General features: G+C 42.0%; 1 protein-coding gene across 1 annotated transcript in view; it reads right to left on the reverse strand.

Moving 5' to 3' along the window:
• Positions 1 to 22,303, reverse strand: part of herc1 (HECT and RLD domain containing E3 ubiquitin protein ligase family member 1) — a 155,674-nt gene that overhangs the window by 11,870 nt on the left and 121,501 nt on the right. Inside the window, 25 exon segments of the mRNA XM_034160392.1 lie at positions 1,069 to 1,145; positions 1,446 to 1,611; positions 1,722 to 1,890; positions 1,955 to 2,028; positions 3,804 to 3,972; positions 4,075 to 4,111; positions 4,113 to 4,205; positions 4,207 to 4,215; positions 5,187 to 5,356; positions 5,461 to 5,563; positions 5,659 to 5,781; positions 5,896 to 6,002; positions 6,005 to 6,050; positions 9,934 to 10,115; positions 10,478 to 10,616; positions 10,820 to 10,945; positions 14,186 to 14,251; positions 14,338 to 14,639; positions 15,426 to 15,572; positions 15,575 to 15,596; positions 16,030 to 16,131; positions 19,982 to 20,014; positions 20,016 to 20,129; positions 21,203 to 21,286; positions 21,288 to 21,324. Of these exon segments, the coding sequence (XP_034016283.1) occupies positions 1,069 to 1,145; positions 1,446 to 1,611; positions 1,722 to 1,890; positions 1,955 to 2,028; positions 3,804 to 3,972; positions 4,075 to 4,111; positions 4,113 to 4,205; positions 4,207 to 4,215; positions 5,187 to 5,356; positions 5,461 to 5,563; positions 5,659 to 5,781; positions 5,896 to 6,002; positions 6,005 to 6,050; positions 9,934 to 10,115; positions 10,478 to 10,616; positions 10,820 to 10,945; positions 14,186 to 14,251; positions 14,338 to 14,639; positions 15,426 to 15,572; positions 15,575 to 15,596; positions 16,030 to 16,131; positions 19,982 to 20,014; positions 20,016 to 20,129; positions 21,203 to 21,286; positions 21,288 to 21,324 (2,697 nt within the window).

Raw genomic sequence — 22,303 nt, forward strand, 5'->3', positions numbered from 1 at the left:
GAATAATCAGGTCCCATCTTATCTTAGGGACCTCGTAGTACCATATCACCCCAATAGAGCGCTTCGCTCTCAGACTGCAGGCTTACTTGTAGTTCCTAGGGTTTGTAAGAGTAGAATGGGAGGCAGAGCCTTCAGCTTTCAGGCTCCTCTCCTGTGGAACCAGCTCCCAATTCAGATCAGGGAGACAGACACCCTCTCTACTTTTAAGATTAGGCTTAAAACTTTCCTTTTTGCTAAAGCTTATAGTTATGGCTGGATCAGGTGACCCTGAACCATCCCTTAGTTATGCTGCTATAGACTTAGACTGCTGGGGGGTTCCCATGATGCACTGTTTCTTTCTCTTTTTGCTCTGAATGCACCACTCTGCATTTAATCATTAGTGATCGATCTTTGCTCCCCTCCACAGCATGTCTTTTTCCTGGTTCTCTCCCCTCAGCCCCAACCAGTCCCAGCAGAAGACTGCCCCTCCCTGAGCCTGGTTCTGCTGGAGGTTTCTTCCTGTTAAAAGGGAGTTTTTCCTTCCCACTGTAGCCAAGTGCTTGCTCACAGGGGGTCGTTTTGACCGTTGGGGTTTTACATAATTATTGTATGGCCTTGCCTTACAATATAAAGCGCCTTGGGGCAACTGTTTGTTGTGATTTGGCGCTATATAAAAAAATTGATTGATTGATTGATGTCAATGAGCAGATCTGATTTGATGTAGGTGTTAATTTGGGGGATGAAAATTTACAGGGTGATTCCATAATTTTTTTCCTCAGAATTGAGTGATTCCATATTTTTTTCCTCTGCTTGGTCTAAAAAAGTAACCGTTACTGACTGCCACAATCTTTTTTTCTTGATTTCTTATAGTGTTTCTTAAAGCCAGAAAGTTGCCATTTGAAATGACTTTAGTTTTGTGTCATGTCTGTGATCTGCTTTTTTTCTACAAAATTAAACAACTGAATGAACATCCTCTGAGGCCGGTGATTCCATGATTTTTGCCAGGGGTTGTATATTGAACTGAGCAGGAGGACAAAAAAAAAAAAAAAAAAAAATGAGAACAGAGGCGGACTGGACTTTTGTCCTCACCGGTCTCTGTTGTAGCCGACCTCTGCCGTGGCGTTGGGGGAGGGGATGAGCAGGTCTACCACACCCGTCTCCAACTCCTACAAACACACTCACAAAAAAACATTAAGAAGTCATTCTGCCGTAACTGATGACACATAAATCTGTTTCAGTATCAGGCTTCACTAAACCAGTGACCTGATCCTCAGGACACACTGTCCAGAGATCAGAAGAAGAAAATACACAAACAAACAAACAAAACACAGCTAAACACGTCCTTTTGTAATTTAATGGTTTTTTCAGTTTGGGAATCCTGAAAAATGTCTAGAAGGTACGAGGGCCAAAAATAAATCAAAATCAAATAGTTAAACACTATTAAAGTCAGAAGAACGCTCTCGTACCTGACACATTTCTGTGATGGTGTCATCAAACACGCCCCCTGCATCATCCGCTCCCTCCCCCACCAGCTTGACCTTCCAGGCCCTGGAGGGCAGCCGCAGGTCCGAGGCGTTCAGCTTCACAACCTGACGTGCAATCTGCACGAAGATCGGTTTGCAATTCCGTCCGCTGGCCCAAGAACAGAAGGAGAACAACAACGCAAACCAAACGTAAGTGTCTGCATAAATAAACCAATCAGCACTCCAGACTACGACAGAGGGCCACCACCGGGGACTAACCGTGTGGAGATCCGTTTGACGGTGATCTGGGGGCCATAGTTCCTCCCCTGCACCATGGTTTTGCCTATGGAGCGCACCATGGGTAACGTGTACACCCTGGGGGCCAAGAGGGGCCTCAATTGGCCCTGGACAATGCCCCAGGTTCCGGCATTATAATGGAGGGGCAGCTCTGCAAAATAAAATGACTGTTAAAAGTCTGCAGGAGATGGAACCAGGAAGATGAGTCCAAACACCCAAAGAGGAGTCAGAGCTTTCACAGCCTTCCAAATGGTGACCCTGACTGGTTTCTTTAAATTTGTTTATGACTCTGCAATGCAGAAATAAATACAAATAAAAACACACAACACAATTTCCTCAAATTAATTACAAATGAGGTCTTTATGTCAATTTGTGTCATGTCGCAGTGCTTCAATGATGACGCGCTAATGATGGAACGTTGACACTCATATATTAAACTGATCGCAGATTCTTCAGTAATGAGCTTGACTTTTAAACATAATTAAATAATTTCATAATTATGAATCTCTTTATTATCAGCAGTTTATTCAAATCTCATACAATATCAACAACTCAAAACAAGTTTAAAAGCTGTACGGCCCCTGGGTTTTTTGTCAGATTCAAGTCATAAAAGAAATTTTCTCTGGCACCAGTAGAATATTTATTCCTGAGCATTTAAATAAGGGAGTTAGAACATGATACTTGCCAACATGATGAAACAATTCACACGGTCTGGAAATAATTAGAATTTCAACCCTGAAGGGGACAAATATCAGATGCTATGACCTACATTTGGTAGTGATGTCACAGATCACGTGTGGGCTTCCCCTGAGCTGCGTGAGGATGCTGGGAAGGACAACGGTGACAGCCAATCAGAGTAAAGAAAGGCAGTGTGATGTCAGTTGTTGCTCACTCAAACAAAATAAACCAAGATGGCAGAAAACCACTCCAAAACAGCCTATTTCTGTATAAATCTAATATGTTTCTCATATATTTTGTAAAAGTTAGCAAGAAATAAATACTTCTGAATCTAAAAAATGCTGTTTGTAGCCAGATAACACCTCTGAAGTGATGTACAGACATCTTACAGATTTGGTCATAAACATTTAGCAGAATTGGGGAAACCTGATTCTGAACTACTTCAAAAAACATGGATCAAGAACTGACCACAGTCCCTGTCATCAGGTTCAAATGAAGCACATCAACAATTCACAGTCTGAATGGACATTTCATGAACTACAGGGTTTGTAAAATTTATTACGGATGATAATTAGATTGTCCTACCAAAAAAAAAAAAAAAAAAAAAAAAAAAAAAAATTATTCTAATACCACTAATTTCTCCTTTCTGGCAAAAAGGCCAAACAGAAGTTCCCATCATATTTCTGTAACGTAGCCTGATACGGCGACAGCTGACGCTGGCTAATGAAAGCACTGAATTTATTGGTGTTATGAATTTTGTTTCAGGCCCGCTGGGACTCACTGAGACCTCAAATGATGAGACACAGAGAGCAGAAAAATATGAGGCGCTCAGAAATGTAAAAGAAAACTGTGTATCCTATGAACTTTGGGGAAAAAAAAAAGAAGCGCATTTGGGGGTGTTCCTGTTATAGATGTCACAGGTGTCAAACAAGCACTTTGAGTCCAAAATAACATTTAAAACTGGAGGATGTTTGTGAAAACATAAACGGCGGATAAAAACTTGTTTCGCACTTCACGATCCCTTTAATATTTATCTGTTGACCGCGATTATTTTCATTTTTGAAATCTGCACACTGAAAGTTAAAACCTGAATTTAAAAAACTATACTGAATCAAAATGTTTCACACAGTTTTTCTCACCTTGACAGTAACATCTGCGACTCTCTTCAATGATCATTACGACTTAAAACGATTGTGGAGCACAAAAGTTCAGAAAACAGAAAACTGTTTTCTCTTCAGATGTGACGTTTTAAATATCCCAACTGTTGACTCGTGTCACCTACGCAGGCACGCCGCTCTGGCTACACGAATATCCAGTACTGATTATGACACAATCGAAGCGGCTGAAGACGACGTTTGTGCTTGGTGTGTGTTGTTGGTTCACTACTGGTTGTTGGGGCTAAGGTTGAGGAGTCTCCACGAGGAGTACATGAGGTCGGAGAAGTGGTAGAGGAGGCGCAGGCGAGCTCTCACCGCCTCGATGCCACCTCTCCTCAGTCCGCTGTACTGAGGCGGAACAGCCACAGGAAGACCCAGCTGAAGCGGCACAGAGGAACCTGAGGACCACACGCAAATCTGAGCCCGGGATAACGTGTTGGACCAGCAGGGGGCAGTGTCATGGCGTGAGGAAAGACTACGTCTTCTCCTCTGTTTCTCACCTGGTGCTCGAGGAGGCACAGAGGGAGCCGTCCAGGCCCGCGCTATGGCAGCGTCCAGCGGATATCTGGTGGATGTTTTTGCCCTGCAGCATCGTCCCCAGCATCGGTTCTCTTACAGGGTTGGTGTGGCCCCAGACCCAGCTACAAACACCACACACACACAATGAGGAACGTTTTCTTCAAATATCAGTCCTGCCTGTGTGTATTTATTGGTCCTGTTTGCAGCACCGGTTCAGCGGGAGCTACTGGTCCATCAGGAAATCATCTTGTGTGATTACTTAACCACAATAAATAAATAAAGGCCCTGTTTATAAGATAACCCCTTTTGCACGATCACTGGGTACTTCAACCCCAAAGACGTGTTATAAGTAAGGAGGAGCAGTTTGCAGAGTTCTGAGGATGATGAAAGTGTAGAAGGCTTCAGTATACAGAGCACGATGTGGTGTGATTTTGCTGCTCTCTTTATTAAAGTGCATTCTCTCCTGATGCAGCTTGAGCAGCAAAAATAATGTGGGTCCATTGCAAAAAATAAAATGGGGGGGGGGGGTTACCCTGTTGCAAGGACAGGAGTGCAAGGGCTCCAGAGAGAAGAGTTAAGAATTAAAACTGTTATTTGCGAGTCTGTTATGCTGGTTATTGTGATGTTGAAGTTGTGCAGAAAAGTGATTATGATGCTAAAATGCAGAGAAACAATATTCAGCAGCCCCAAGAGCAAACTGAACTTCACACTATGAATTTTGCCTTTTCTTAGCGGCTGTGGATGTTTGATAATAAAACATAGTGCAGGAGGGGGTTTCTCTCACCACCTACGATGTGAATGTGTATGACAAGTAAACTTCTAGTCTGCGATTAGAAGAAGAAACAAAAAAGAAAAACCATCTTATATTCAGGATAATACTTGTGTATATTAACTTGGGTTTTAATATATGAAAAGTGAACATAGTGACTGATAACTGCTCAGACGTTAGAGAAGTCTTTTTTATTTTTTTAAAATAATATCTGGAAAAACAAACTGGTTCACCAAACGTTGTTATTATGGAAAAAAGAACTCATGAATTTTGTAAACAGCGTGAGCTGCATCGGGTTCAGGCCGCGTGTGAACAGATTAGTACCTGGCCCTCAGAGTTGCTGCCCCAGGTGTAGACGTCTCCCGAGGACGAGAGAACTAGAGTGTGTTCAGCGCCGACGGCGATATCCTGAATATGGATCCCTGACAGAACCGGCACCTGCTGGGGACGGTTGTGGTTCCTGGCTCGAGCTTCTGGCAAACCGATTAGCCGATCTGCAAACGAGAAAACACAAACCATTTATGGATAATCATCTGTAAAACTCACAGCAACACTTGACTGGATTTAAAAAACTGATTTTTGATTAGATGTTTGGTACCTTGTCCAAACGTGAAGACTTTGCCGTCTTTACTGAGAGCCACAGAGAACTGTGTTCCACAAGCCACTTTTTTGATGCCAACCCCACAAAGCACGTCCACTTTCTACCGAAGGAAAAAACTGACTAATGAATCCACGTTTCATTCATCCACACGCACGTCTGTAAATTTTACTGTTCAGCTGAAGGTGCTGCCTGTACCTGAGGGGATGACTTGGCCGTGGAATTTCCAAGTCCCAGTTTTCCGTAGTCTCCATCCCCAAAAGCCCACACCATCGCTCCATCAGCAGAAACAACTAGAGTGTGGTTCAAACCACAAGCCACCTGTAGAGGGAACATGTGAGCAGCCACCAGTCATCCGTGTACACGAAACCCTCGAAAAGTTTAGACTGTCAAAACAGGGGTTAAACCGGCCTGAGTCTGGTTTTTGTGTCCTACCTGTCCGACCTGGTAGCCCTCCAGCGCTGTCACCTTCTCTGGTAGCTTCTTGTTGGACGTGTTGCCCAGGCCCAGTCTACCATAATCACCATTGCCAAAGGTGAAAGCTTCCCGTCAGCCGTTACCACCGCGGAATGTTTGAACCCGCACGACATCTACGAGAAAAGTTGGTCGAGAGAAGAAGAAGAAGAAAAAAAAACCCCTCAAAAAACAAAAACAATACCGAACCAAACACTGTAACACCGATGCCAAACTCAAACCCCTGAACGAGTTTAGAAAGGTAGAATCTGCAACAGCAAGATTCATCATCGACAAACGCACCCAAAAGCTGAGTGAGTTCACTTTGTGTTCCAGTTTCAGAGTCTTTGTCGAGATGCAGAACACATACTGACCACACGGAGAAATGCACACACGCACTCGAGCAGTTCCTGGACTTGCACCACGTCTATCAAGAGTAATTTTCACTTTGAAACAAAATTACTGTATTTTTGTGGAGTATCTACTATTCCCAATTGGCTTCGCTCAAAATGTAAATGAGCCCACCCACCACTTAATCACACTTTAGATCTTGTTCTGACTTATGGTATTGAAATTGAAGACTTAACAGTATTCCCTGAAAACCCCCTTCTGTCTGATCATTCTTAATAACATTTACATTTACTTTAATGGACTACCCAGCAGTGGGGAATACGTTTCATTACAGTAGAAGTCTTTCTGAAAGCGCTGTAACTAGGTTTAAGGATATGATTCCTTCTTTGTTATGTTCTTCAATGCCATATACCAACACAGTGCAGAGTAGCTACCTAAACTCTGTGAGTGAGATAGATTATCTCGTCAATAGTTTTACCTCCTCACTGAGCACAACTGGATGCTGTAGCTCCTCTCAAAAAGAGAGCTTAAATCAGAAGTGCCTGACTCCGTGGTAAACTCACAAACTCGCAGCTTAAAGCAGATAACCCGTAAGTGGAGAGGAAATGGCATCTCACTAATTTAGAAGCGCTCACTTAGCCTGGAAAAAAGAGTCTGTTGCTCTACAAAAAGCCTTCCGTAAAGCTAGGACATCTTACGACTCATCACTAATTGAAGAAAATAAGAACAACCCCAGGTTTCTTTTCAGCACTGTAGCCAGGCTGACAAAGAGTCAGAGCTACTGAGCGAGTACTCCTTTAAATTTAACTAGTAATGACTTCATGACTTTCTTTGCTAATAAAATTTAACTATTAGAGAAAAAATTACTCATAACCATCTCAAAGACATATCGTTATCTTGGCTGCCTTCAGTAATGCTGGTATTTGGTTAGACCTCTTTCTCTCCGATTGTTCTCTCTGAGTTATTTTCATTAGTTACTTCCTCCAAACCATCACATGTCTATTAGACCCCATTCCTACCAGGCTGCTCAAGGAAGCCCTACCATTAATTAATGCTTCGATCTTAAATATGATCAATCTATCTTTATTAGTTGCTATGTACCACAGGCTTTTAAGGTGGCAGTAATTAAACCATTACTTAAAAGCCATCACTTGACCCAACTATCTTAGCTAATTACAGGCCATCTCCAACGTTCCTTTTCTCTCAAAAATTCTTGAAAGGGTAGTTGTGAAACAGCTAACTGATCATCTGCAGAGGAATGGTCTATTTGAAGAGTTTCAGTCAGGTTTTAGAATTCATCATAGTACAGAAACAGCATTAGTGAAGGTTACAAATGATCTTCTTATGGCCTCAGACAGTGGACTCATCTCTGTGCTTGTCCTGTTAGACTTCAGTGCTGCTTTTGATACTGTTGACCATAAAATTTTATTACAGAGATTAGAGCCTGCATAGGTATTAAGGCACTGCGCTGCAGTGGTTTGAATCATATTTATCTAATAGATTACACATTTGTTCATGTAAATGGGGAGTCTTTTTCACAGTCTAAGGTTAATTATGGAGTTCCACAAGGTTTCTGTGCTAGGACCAATTTTATTCACTTTATACATGCTTCCCTTAGGCAGTATTATTAGAAAGCATTGCTTAAATTTTCATTGTTACGCAGATGATACCCAGCTTTATCTATCTATGAAGCCAGAGGACACACACCAATTAGTTTAAACTGCAGGATGTCTACAGACATAAAGACATGGATGACCTCTAATTTCTGCTTTTAAATTCAGATAAAACTGAAGTTATTGTACTTGGCCCCACAAATCTTAGAAACATGGTGTCTAACCAGATCCTGACTCTGGATGGCATTACCCTGACCTCTAGTAATACTGTGAGAAATCTTGGAGTCATTTTTGATCAGGATATGTCCTTCAATGTGCATATTAAGCAAATATGTAGGACTGCTTTTTTGCATTTGCGCAATATCTCTAAAATTAAAAAGGTCTTGTCTCAGAGTGATGCTGAAAAGCTAATTCATGCATTTATTTCCTCTAGGCTGGACTATTGTAATTCATGTTATTATCAGGTTGTCCTAAAAGTTCCCTGAAAAGCCTTCAGTTAATTCAAAATGCTGCAGCTAGAGTACTGACAGGGACTAGAAGGAGAGAGAGATCAGGTGACCCTGAACCATCCCTTAGTTTTGCTGCTATAGACTTAGACTGCTGGGGGGTTCCCATGATGCACTGAGTGTTTCTTTCTCTTTTTGCTCTGTATGCACCACTCTGCATTTACTCATTAGTGATTGATCTCTGCTCTCTTCCACAGCATGTCTTTTTCCTGATTCTCTCCCCTCAGCCTGAACCAGTCCCAGCAGAAGACTGCCCCTCCCTGAGCCTGGTTCTGCTGGAGGTTTCTTCCTGTTAAAAGGGAGTTTTTCCTTCCCACTGTCGCCAAGTGCTTGCTCACGGGGGGGTCGTTTTGACCTTTGGGGTTTTTCTGTAATTATTGTATGGCTTTTCTCTTTCAATATAAAGCGCCTTGGGGCAACTGTTTGTCGTGATTTGGCGCTATATAAATAAAATTGATTTGATTTGATTTATAAGTTGGAAAAATGCCTCTTGAAGGGGAAAAACTCATATGTAAGTTGCACCTTTTTTGTAGGACTTTCTGGGAAGTCCTACATAAACTGCTATTATAATTATTATATTTAGTAGTAATATTATTTTAGTAGTAGCATTGTTAGTAGTAATAATTATTATTATTACTACTAATAATGCACATGATTTTTTCAGTATTTCAGTCACACCTTTTTTCTGTATTTCCAGCTCTTTAATTTTTGTGTGTTATTGTAGTTGAATTTTTATTATTTTATTTTGTTTAGTGCTTTGATTCCAGGGATACTCCTACATAAATTGTCATTATTGACATTAGTGATAATGCACGTTATTTTTTTGGTATATAACTCGCACTGGAGTGAGGCGGGGGGGTTTAGTGAAAGTGTACCTGATAGCCACTCAAGGCCCCCAGAACATTTGGTGGATTTGATGTCCAGGGACACATTCTGGAAGGTTTTTTTGAAGGCTATTTTTTTCACCCCAATCCCCCCCAAATTAGTTGTACTGCTTAATGTATGTATTTGTATTTTCTTTAGGAAAGCGCAACCTGACTGAGAGGTAAGAAGGTTTTATGAGTGTATTTTACGTCACACCATACTCAGGAAGAGATTTTAGGTGTATCTTGGAAAAAATGAAAAGAGCGCTAGTGTTTGTTGTTAACGCGTTGCAGGTTCTGCAGCCGTGTGTTTAGTTTAACCACAGCGAGGACACTCATAAAAGAAAAGTTTAAAAATATGTTTGTAAAACTCTGCCCTCTGCTGGCTGTCATCGCTATGCTGTGACACTCAAACATGAACGCTGTCTTTTGGCAGCCCAATTGGCGTCATAGCAATAGAGAACTTTAATCCCTGAATGTGGCACATTTTGATGACCCTGGCAGCTGGAGAAAAACAAGGACAAGGACACGCCCACGTTTCACATGTCTAAAGCAGCTTGATGGTTACTTTTGAGAGGTGGGAACGGACCAGATGTCTGCCTTGGTGGGAGCCAAAGCAGTTACGGAGTGTGGTTGACCTGACCTTTATGCACACTGTGTTTCAAAATGCTCCTGTAGCAGACTGACCTGAACCACCTCCTCGCCCTGCAGTGCCTCAATCTGTCTCGGTCTGCGCTGGCGGTCGCTGTTCCCGTGGCCCAGCTTGCCGTAGTCACCATCCCCCCAGCTGAACACCTCGCCACTCTCTGTCAGTGCCATGGAGTGGCCGTCACTGCCACAGGACGTCACCAGCTGAGTCACCACAAAACCTGATGACAACAGAAACAAATTACTCCATGAAAGTGTGAACTAAAAATGAGGAAATTGCACTCAGTTAGATGATTATTTTGAGACCTGTCCGCTCTAAATATTCTTGCTCACCCAGAACTTAGATTGTCTGATTAAAAAATAATAGTAATCAAAATAAATAAAATAAGTAAATACCAGGAAACAAAAGCAGACATTCTGAACTGAGTTTTGATTTTCAACTTTGGATCTCAAACGTCTTCAGCATCGATCAATAAGTAACAGCTTGGCCCTGATGTCCCAATACTTTTGGGCAGGACTGCATATGAAAAAATATTGATGAGCTCACTGCACAGTGTCACCATAACAAAGCCTGAAAGCTCACCTTGAAGAGCTGAGATGACTGTGAGAACATGCAGGTCGTCAGAGTTGCCCTGGCCCAGACGGCCGTAGCTTCCCTCGCCGCAGGCCAACACGGTCCCATTGGGCTGGATCACAAAGCTGCAGTTCTGACCGCACACCACCTGCAGGACGAAAGGAGAAGTGACGGATAACGACAAAATGAGCAAACTGAAGCAGAGTCATTGCCAAAAGCAACAAAATAAAGGAGAAGATCAAACAACATCTATGACGTGTGTCTTAATGGAGCCATCAGTGGTTTAGACTGTCGTTCATTCAGAACTCGTCTGGGGTTTCTTGTTTTCTGTCCCACGTGGCGTCCGCGTACCTGCTGCGCTTGAGAAAAGGACGTCGTGTTGGTTGGCACCAGGATGTTCCTGCCAGCTTCTGCCAGCTGGCCATGTCTGCCAGCACCCCACAGATACACGTCACACTTCCCACCGAGGTGCCAATCCTGCAAATAATTGCTTCATTAGTTTGAAAAAACAGCTGGCACAATTATAAATAATTATATATTTTTTCTAATTTCCTTTGTTGTCACTGTACATACATATAACTAAATGTGTCCTGTGCATATACCCATCCTAATTACATTAATTAATGCTTTGATCTTAAATATGATCAATCTATCTTTATTAGTTGGCTATGTACCACAGGCTTTTAAGGTGGCAGTAATTAAACCATTAAACTGCAGGATTGTCTTACTGACATAAAGACATGGATGACCTCTTATTTCCTGCTTTTAAACTCTGATAAAACTGAAGTTATTGTACTTGGCCCCACAAATCTTAGAAACATGGTGTCTAACCAGATCCTTACTCTGGATGGCATTACCCTGACCTCTAGTAATACTGTGAGAAATCTTGGAGTCATTTTTGATCAGGATATGTCATTCAATGCGCATATTAAACAAGTATGTAGGACTGCTTTTTTGCATTTGCGCAATATCTCTAAAATTAGAAAGGTCTTGTCTCAGAGTGATGCTGAAAAACTAATTCATGCATTTATTTCCTCTAGGCTGGACTATTGTAATTCATTATTATCAGGTTGTCCTAAAAGTTCCCTGAAAAGCCTTCAGTTAATACAAAATGCTGAAGCTAGAGTACTGACAGGGACTAGAAGGAGAGAGCATATCTCACCCATATTGGCCTCTCTTCATTGGCTTCCTGTTAATTCTAGAATAGAATTTAAAATTCTTCTTCTTACTTATAAGGTTTTGAATAATCAGGTCCCATCTTATCTTAGGGACCTCATAGTACCATATCACCCCAATAGAGTGCTTCGCTCTCAGACTGCAGGCTTACTTGTCGTTCCTAGGGTTTGTAAGAGTAGAATGGGAGGCAGAGCCTTCAGCTTTCAGGCTCCTCTCCTGTGGAACCAGCTCCCAATTCGGATCAGGGAGACAGACACCCTCTCTACTTTTAAGATTAGGCTTAAAACTTTCCTTTTGCTAAAGCCTTATAGTTAGGGCTGGATCAGGTGGACCCTGAACCATCCCTTAGTTATGCTGCTATAGACTTAGACTGCTGGGGGTTCCCATGATGCACTGAGTGTTTCTTCTTCTTTCTCCTTTTGCTCTGTATGCACCACTCTGCATTTATCATTATGTCTTTTTCCTGGTTCTCTCCCTCAGCCCCAACCAGTCCCAGCAGAAGACCTGCCCCTCCCTGAGCCTGGTTCTGCTGGAGGTTTCTTCTGTTAAAAGGGAGTTTTTCCTTCCCACTGTCGCCAAGTGCTTGCACACAGGGGGTCGTTTTGACCGTTGGGGTTTTTCTGTAATTATTGTATGGCCTTGCCTTACAATATAAAGCACCTTGGGGCAACTGTTTGTTGTGATTTGGTGCTATATAAATAAAATTGATTTGATTTGATTTGTAAGTGTTATCCCAAGACTCAATACAATGTCATATATGGTGCTGTTAAAGAATGATATAAAGTAAGTAACCCTTCCTGTGACAGTATGTCCTTGGCCCTGTACATGATGGCAATAGATTGACATTTTCGATTTTATGTAATTTATATGTGGTTTCCAGCTGAGTTTATTATCAATTATAACACCTAGTAATTTATTCTCTGTACTGTCTCTATTTCCATATTGTTAATGGTTACACTTTTACATTTAGGTACAAGTTTATTTCCAAATATAATACATTTAGTTTTTCCAAGGTGGAGTGACAATTTATTAGCGTTAAACCAAGCCTTAAATTTATCCAATTAATTTTCCACAGTGTCCAGAAGCTGTTCAAGATTATCACCACTGCAGAACACAGTTGTGTTATCTGCATAAAGGACACACCTCAGTGATCTTGACACCCAACTTATATCATTTATATACAGTATAAATAACAAAGGACGTAACACCGAACCCTGTGGCACCCCACACACAATTCAAAAGTTCAAAATTTAGCAACAACAGCGTGGGGCAGTTTGTGTACGAGGTACTACGAGGACTAACGAGTATGTTAGAGGCATGTGTGTGGTGAGAACGAGGCTGTTAAAAGTCCATTATCCGAGCACCTGGCAGCTACGAGGACAGGACAGTCTATTTTGGCTCCGCCCTCTCGTGCACTTCATTGTGACAATCCCACCTGCTTTGTGCACTGTATATAAGATAATTATTTTGTAGCATATTAATCATTTTCTGTCAGAGTTTGGATGTTGAAAAAACACCTCTAATAGCTTCTGGAATCACAGAAGACTGTTTCATCTGGACCCTTTTTTTCCTGCCTCTGTCTCGTACGCTGAGGTGGAGAACGTATTTGGAACAGCTTAAAAGGTAATTATTGTAATGTTTATATTGTAATAGCTTGGTAAAACAGTTGCATGTTCATTCCTTCTTTATAAGCAGCTCTAAAAGTATGTTTATGATAAATTTAACATCATGTTATAATGGATCAGATGAGCTGTGCTGTGTGTGTGCACACTGTCGCATGACTCACACTCAAGATGAGCATTTACGCAGAATGCAAGCGCGCAAAAGAGTGATTTTGCACACAATAACAGACGAACATAAAGTTAAAAGTTGGATCGCTGGTATCAAAATGACTTTAAGCCGTGGAAGAAATAAAGCCAGCGAAAAAAAAATGCAGAGGCGACTGCACTGAAATTTCTGGCAAATCCATACGTGGCTCATTATTCAGAGCTTTATTATTCAGTGGGACCGAGGCTTAACACCATTCAATAAAAACCCAATACCATGTTTAAAATCCACTAAAAATGTTTCTGGCACATTCTAAAAATAATCTGACTTTAGCACAGAAAAGTCAACGTAATCTGTTAATGAAGGTTCTCGGTCATCCAGGTTGGAGATCTGTAGAAGTTCACGCTCCAGCAACTGGACCTTTAGTGTGGAAGGTTTTTGAGGACCAATGACAGTCCAGTAAATCTAACAGCATTTAAACCCCCTGGTCTGTGGCCGTTACTCTGTCATTAACCTGACTTAAGTTAACACTTTCTATTTTGAGACTCATTTAAGTCAACTGTAGTTTATTTCAAACAAACCAGAAAAACTAACTCTTGAAGATGAAACATTGTTTTGCTTAAGGTTTGCATAGACACCTGGTAATGATGAAAACAGATGACGAGTTTCCTTTAGGCAATAAAACTAACTGAACCAACAGCATTTAGAACTTTGAGAAAGTAGAAAAATACACACAGGCAAACTACTAGCTGAGAGGTGTTACATTTGAGTTACCTCTGGTCTGGAGATGGCCCAGGACATGATCTGCTCATCCAAATCCGACATCCATTTGCTGTTGTCCTGGAAACGTCAAGAGTGCGACATGTGTTTACAACCTCTGAACTTCACACCCCCGCACATGTGCAAAGACCGTAGTCTCATCTCACCATCAGCAGAGTCATTTCATCTTTAGGCACAGGCTCCAGATCGGGAACAGAAAAGGATTCTGGGAAGGTGGCGCCCCGTGCCAACGCCTCTGCCGCTTTGACCGTGGTTGAGAAACAGTCCAGCCAGGCCCACTCGGCAGCGTTCCACACGGCGGAGCCAGATTCTGGTGGACAGTGCTGGAGGTGAGGCGGCACCAGGGGACAACACAGCAGCTGGTCCAGGTGGAGACCCACAGCCAGGGAGGCCAGGCACTGCATGTAGGGGCTGTGCACCAGCTGCTCCCCACACACCACGTGGGGCTACGACACCGAGAGGAGACACCAGCGTCAGTGGCAAATGGCAACGTGCACCTTCTTACCTAGAGTGAGCTCGACCTGCTTCCTGTGATTTTTCTCCTTCCCCAACTTTTAAAGTTCCACATTCATCCATGAATCAAGCATTTAAAATGTTCTCATAGCGTGGGAGCAAAAACACACTCATAAGTTTTAATTATTCTTTTACCAACATTAGAAAATAACATCTTCACACTGTTTAGAAATTTCACTAAAAATAAAAGTAAAATAAAATAAAAATTACAAATTGACCATCTTCACTGCCTTCAGCATCAACTGATTTGGTTTCCTGGCACCATTTTGCTCCTGTTCAGGCACCATTGCTCCCCAGAGGTAATTTGCCCAGTAGATGAATTCTGCAGCTGACTTACACATCTCAAGTCTGAGTCCTTAGCATCGTGTCGTTACTGCATCTGCTTCACTGTTGCTTTGTGTGTGTGTGTGTGTGTGTGTGTGTGTGTGGTTGTGTGTGTGTGTGTGTGTGTGTGTGTGTGTGTGTGTGTGTGTGTGTGTATACACATATATACATGGGGGGGGGGGGGGGGGGGCTGCTGCTGAGGCCCAGCACAACAGCCAATATGAAGCTCTAAAAAATAACCAACATCATGTCCATATAATGGACGATAGGTGGATATAGTGAACACCACCTCACTTTTTCACATCTGTTCCAAATTTGACCATTTAAAAAAATAACTTTTTAAAGGTTAAATGTTCACTTTTTGACAACCTGTTCTATTCGATGAGAACGCGCTACCTCTCGTAAGCGTACTGCTCCTGCAGCATGACGGGAAGTCTCTCCAGGAAGGCCCTCATGCAGGGCGCCATGTTGAGGCCCACGATGCCCTGCTTCTTCAGAGCAGTTCGACAGGTGGCGAGCACATGATTGGACACCATGAACTCTTGGAGCAGTTAACAACCAGCACGTCCTGGAAATCGGACAAGACGGAACACACAAAACATTGGGCGATCACAGTAATTTAATACATGTTCACTTTATTTTTAGTGTTGATGGAAGAAGAAATGTGAGAGATGCGGCTTTACACCGCCAACATTCCACCACTGACGTACGTCACACACGGGCAGACTTTAAACAATTTAGTTTACTCAACTCAAGCCTTTAAAATAAATAAGAACAATCACTCTGTACATATTTTAGAAGTATTCAAGCTTGGGTTTGTGGGTATTAACTTCAGTCCAATCCTGGATATCAGAACAGACCAGCCGCAAGACAGACGCAGAATAAGAATAAGAATGAAGACTCACCTGAGCCGTGAGCCAACGAAAACAAAACCAGCAAGAACAAACAAACAAAGAATGACTGGTAGCTGACAGAATCACAGACTTAGGAGACCATCTGACCTTTGACCTGTTGGAGCAGACTGCAACACCCACATCTGGGCTCCAAACAATGTTCTGGATTGCCCCGGACCCGGCGACCACCGTCTGGAGCACTGAGCCGTCCTGTTGGACACACAAATGCACACGATCATGTTCTATAAGCAGGAGTGTAAAACCTGGCCTCCTTTTCCAAGCAGCAACACTCGAGCTCACTTTTTGACCCGCCGAGGAAGTCATTTTTCCTGTAGTTCCACGACTGGCCTCTTGAGCAGACTCCAAAACAGAGCAAAATTTCATAGAAGTTCCATTTTAAAACATTCAACTTTAAAGTAAAAATAATCATGTTTACACCCTGGTACAAAAAAAATGGTTTTGGTCTCTGTAGATAGTTTCCTCCAACATAACTTCTTTCCTAACTTCTTAGTTTAATAAGATTCTGTATAATTGTGGGCGTGGTGCTTTGAGTGACAGCGGCTGGGTCCAGCGACTCCTCTTCACGTAGTCTTCTACCGAAATGGAGCCGCTCGTTTTTGTGTCTGGTTTGGAAATGTTTTATTACAAACACCTGTTATAATCTGTCTTGTTGTGCAGAGGAACACCCTAACAGATCATCGCAGATGTCTCTGTACAGTCTTGTCTGATTTAATATTGTATGCTAACAGTGTTAGCCCTTTTAGCAGCTGTCAGTTGGTTCACTTAATGCATGAGGAAATATACGGTTGAAGAGCTCTTATTGTCCACACCAAAGCAAACTATACGAGAACCACCTCACACTCCCCCAAATTAAGAATTAATAAACACCCAAACCCACTGATCTGCATACAACACTGGATAGCTCATTGGCCCACACACTCCGTACAGTCCACTGAAGCAAACTGGCGGCTGACTTACCACTCAAAGTTATGTGGACCGCACACAGACAGCTTATTAGAACGTCAACAATTGGAATAATAACTGAGCTGATTTAATTAATTTATTTTCATTTATATAGTGCGAAATTACAACAAAGTTGCCTCAAGGTGCTTCACACAAGTAAAGTTTAAGCCCCTTTCACACCAGACCTGCTTCGAGTTGCTTCCTGTGGCGTCATGACGACGCAGGAATGTCTGTGTCAGGTGCGCGCAGCAGGGGGCAGAGAGGACGTGAGGACGCAGCCTGCAGGTTCTCTGCACAGAGAACTCAGAGTGCAGTTTGTCTGCAACTGTGCACTCTGAGTTCTCTTCTAGTTTATATTTGTTCTTGTGCTGAGCTGCAGGTCTGAGCTCTGATTTCTGTTATAGTTTATCTTTCTTCCTTTGACCGTGAGCTGCATGCGCACGAATGAACCGCCCGTGAGTAAACGTGGAGATGTCTGGAGTTATACTTGATGTGGACATGTCCTGTATCTGACAGTCAGTCTGTGAGCAGGACTTTTATGGACTTTATTTAAACACATTTGTGAGAGAATTTAAGAGTGAGGAGCTGCAGCAGCAGTCAGCATTTTTTTGTCTGTGTTCTTTTTGAGCGTGTAGTTTTACTGCATTGTGTACACGGTATAAAAACAATCCTGCGTGATTTATACTTCGGGAACAATGGAACACAGCAGGAATCATAAACTGGCGTCGGGTAACGTTGCATTGTGAGGGTGTGGCTTCCAGTCACGTTGAGTACGTCGCTTTGCCGTGATTTGTGCTGAAACCACTTAATTTCTGCGTCAATCACAAGAAGCAAAAAAAATTAATCGTTTAATTTTTGGCATTTGATTCACTTCGTCCCTTTGCGTCCCTCGCACTGTTGTGGAGTTGAGCTACGTCATCTTGGCACTGGGTTGCTTATACGTGGCATCGTCATGATGCTGCACGACAACTTGAAGCAGCCCCGGTGTGAAAGGGGCTTTAACCTTACCAACCCCCAGAGCAGGAACACAGGAAAAACTCCCCCTGAGGAAGAAACCTCAAGCAGACCAGACTCAAAGGGGTGACCCTCTGCTTGGGCCATGATACAGACACAACTGACAAATCAATTCACAAAACAAATATACAGGAAATGGCACCGGTGCACTGGGCAGGAGGGTTACAGAAACAGACACCACACCCATCTCAGGATGGTGCTGCACCTCAAACAGAGAAAAAAAAAACAATCAGGCATCAGAAAGACAAGAAATACAGTATAATTTGTCAGCATTAAACAACAAGAAAAAATACTAAGGTGATTGCTGGCCACTAGCCCTAAACTTCACTAAAAGACCCAGAATTTAGAAGTTGAGGCCGCAGCACGCTCTGTTTACTAATAAAATGAATTAAAGAGTAAAAAGCATAAAGGGAAAATAAGTGCGTCTTAAGTCTGGACTTGAAAGTTTCTACAGAATCTGACTTTTATTGATGCAGGGAGATCATTCCAATTCTGATTCTCTCATTTCCTTCTTTTTGTTCTCCAGTTAATGTAAACGCCATCCCTCCTAATCTATGTCTGCAATGATTAGCTATTTATTTCCTTTCTTTCTTTTAGTACTTTGACACTTTCTCTCCTTCTATTCTTTCAAAACATCTCACTGGGACAAATACTCAATTCTAAAAACTATGATTCTTTAATCAAAGGTTATACAAGTGTTGTGTAATCATCAGCAAGCTTTATATATATATATATATATATATATATATATATACACATACATATATATATATATATATATATATACACACACACGCACACACACCATATTATGAACAAAAATAAACAAGAACGAAAGTGGATGAATAACAAAATTCATGATGGATACTGACGCAATCATGGATTTTTTTTTCATAGTTGCACTGGAAGAATAAAACACCACTTAACTAGCTACAAGAGAGTCGGTTTTTCCTGAAATGACAATATTTATTACACACAGCTCTATGAACTTCAACCTAGTGACATCCGCCAAGGACATAAAATCACCTGCGTTTATTTGTCTGTCAGTCTGTTAGCAGGATTATATCAAAACTACTTCACAGATTTTGATGATATTTTCAACACAGACACATATTAGGCCTTGGAAGACACCATTAAGTTTGGGAGGTGATCTGGATCCAGATTCTGGATCAAGATTTCACTTTATGTATGCTTTGAAGGATTAAATCAAAACTACTTTTGAGGATTTTGGCGTAATTTTCAACACAGTTACATATTAGGCCATGGAAGGCTCCATTACATTTTGGAGATGATCTGGATCAAGTTTCACTTTATATAAGCTATGAAGGATTACGTCAAAACTACTTCACGGATTCTCACCAAATTTTCACCACGGATACATATTAGGACATAGAAGACTCCATTAAATTTTGAAGGTGATCCGGGTCCGGATTAGCGCACAGCAGAAATCTGATTGCTCTTGTATTATTAATAAAGCTTGTAGCAACAACGCAAAGAATAGCAAAATCACAAAGAATAAAATTGCGTGCTCCTGGTTAAAGATCAGTAGAACAGACCGCTCAGGAGTGGTACAATAGAGTGGTAATATAGCGGCCGATTTGCTTCAAAAATATTGGCCAATGAGTAATCCAGTGTTATACACAGATCAGTACCCAAACCGAGGTTAGCTGTTAACTGGTGGTTCGGATTGAGAAAGAGGCGCATGTGTTCTGGTTTTTCTGTTTCCTGCTTCTTCCTTACTCGTCTGAAGCGCCTCAAGATAGCTTTGTTGTGATTTGGTGCTAATCCAGTGAAATAATTTAACTGAAATTGTGTTGAGGCTTTTTTCGTCACACACTCCTCCTTTTTATGCATTAATGAGTTCATGGTGAACTGGTGTGGGCGGGGCTCTCACACTGGCGACTCCCAGAAAAAGGGGGTCGTTTTGGTTGTTCCAGGTCTCTATAGAAAACCAATGGGTGACGTCATGCAGACTCTGTCCAGTCTATGTTCTACAGTCTATGTTCTTTCCCCTCCATGCACACTGTGTTTAACCTTCTGCTCTACGCTGGCGCCCCTATCTGTGATGGTGAGTATTTGTTACCCGCAGGGACCAGATGTTCACGAGGCCTCCCACCTCCTCCAGATGCCAGGCTCAGTCCGTCGGGACTGAAGGCCAGTGTTTTTGATGGTGTGATGTGACCCTCCAGCAGGAAAACGCAGATGGCGCCATCTTCTGACCAGCGTGAAGACTGCAACACAACCACAGCGACATTCAGAAAGCCAAAGAGGTGAGAACCTACACAAAACACTGCCGACAGTTTGTGCCATGTTGCCAAGGTTGTTGCCAGTCCAGTGACTTCAACTTCCTGTTCTATCTTCAGCATCATGGCCGATGTTTGGTTGCACACGTTACAAAACTGAAGTCACTTATTTGATCTCATTCAGACATCATAATTAGAATAAAGTCCACATAACTTACAAAACATATCTGTCACTCAATGCACGACATTATTTCATTATTCCGTTATTTGTAGCTGTCAGCAGGGGTGGTGGCCAAGCGGTTAGGTACACTTGTTTCCGGTGCGGAAGGTTCCAAGTTCAAACCATACCATTCTCCGTGTAATGCATCAGGGCATTCTGGCAGATCCACCTCAGATCTGCTGCAACGACCAGTGAAAACAAGGGAGCAGCCAAAGGGACTTACTTTTATTTATTTGTAGCTATTAGTCAGAGTGTCAATTACAAATGTAATCACGATATCAATTCTTTAGTCAAGGACAGAATATTTGCTGATCTCACAGTCTGCCACCATTTGATTCAACTCAGAGATCTGTGATCTACATGAGGTGCCAGACGGCACAAAGTCTGATGTTTATAAAAGAGGAGGCATGGACACGAAATGATGACGCAAACTCTTCACTGGAATTTCAAATAAAGGCATGATGACATGGAGCAATGTTTTCACTTTGCATTGATGATTAGGAATTGCATTCTTACACCTCAATCTGTCAGCTCTCACCGTGGATCTGCTCTGTCAAACACAACCTACTACAGTCTGTGAAGAACTGCAGTACCTCTAACTACCACTTGGTAGAAAGCTGTTGTTGATGGATGGCACTTGTGAGATTAACACTTCTAACATTTACTAATGAAACCTTTTTCACAAAACTTGGTGAAATGATTTGAGTCTGTACTATATTCTGAGGTGAGTATTAAGGAAGTGTAGAACATGTATAATAATAATCTTTTATAACCCTTCCGCTGTGGTGCATGTTCTCCACATACAGTGCTTCTAATTATTTTATGGAGGTGAAGACAGTACCATGAATCTTGGTTTGGCCTTGTTTTCCCACCATGCCACTGAGGCAGAGAAACAGGAGCCTGGGAAGCTGGAGACGTCCTGCGGAAACAGTCCAGACTGAGACCAGACCGTTTTGGCAGCACCTGAAAAACAAAGTCTCACATGAGTCTTTGTCTTTTGAGTGTTTATTCTGTCAGACATTATGGTTTCACTCACAGCCCAAAAAAAAACAACACCAGCATTTACCAGAATATTTTATTGCTTCTGAAGGATCATAATATTTCATTACTTCTCATTAGTTTCATTATTTTTTAAACCACCAGCTGCCAGCTGTTGTGGTTCAAGTGGTCGGAAAGTTTCTTTATGGACTGCACAGTGACTATAAAAAAACAGCCATCACGCCTCCTACAATTTTCCACTTGTTCTGGCAATCGCGAGGCGAGACTTTATGTCTACTGAAGTCTCTCTGTGTTCCACTCTATCAAGTGGTTGTGACTGGAGAAGGAACAAACAAAACTGTGTGGATGGCCTCTCCAATGACAGCCACTGAAGCCACAAACCAACACCAAAACTCAACATTAGAATCCTCATTTATTATACAGCACCAAATCACATCAACGCTGTCTCAAGGCGCTTCCCACGAGTAAGGCCTAACCTCACCAGCCCCCCCAGAGCAAGAACACAGGTGGCTGCAGTAAGAAGAAAAAAAAAACTCCTCCTGGTTTTAATGAGGAAGAAACCTTAAGCAGACCAGACTCAGAGGGGAGACCCACTGCTTAGACCATTCCAACAGTTACAATGTTTTTACAAATTTTACCAATTTTTACAAGCAGAAGAAAAAGAAAGAAAAAAATTACTAATTACTATATTACTCAATTATTATTACAATCTGCATTTGGAGAGGTTTTTTTTTTATTGTTGTTATTTTTATTATCATTATAACCCTCAATGTGTGGTTTTCAATGTGTGTCCCTGTGATAGACTGGAGTCCTGTCCAGGGTGCACCCCACCACACGCCCTATGACATAGGCTCCAGCCCCCCGTAACCCTTAATGCAGTAAGCAGGTACAGAAAATGGATGGATGATTGTAACCTTCAATAGGAGAGGTTTTTTATTATTAT

This window comes from Thalassophryne amazonica, chromosome 2, assembly GCF_902500255.1.
Source record: "Thalassophryne amazonica chromosome 2, fThaAma1.1, whole genome shotgun sequence".
In the NCBI taxonomy this organism is placed as follows: domain Eukaryota; kingdom Metazoa; phylum Chordata; class Actinopteri; order Batrachoidiformes; family Batrachoididae; genus Thalassophryne; species Thalassophryne amazonica.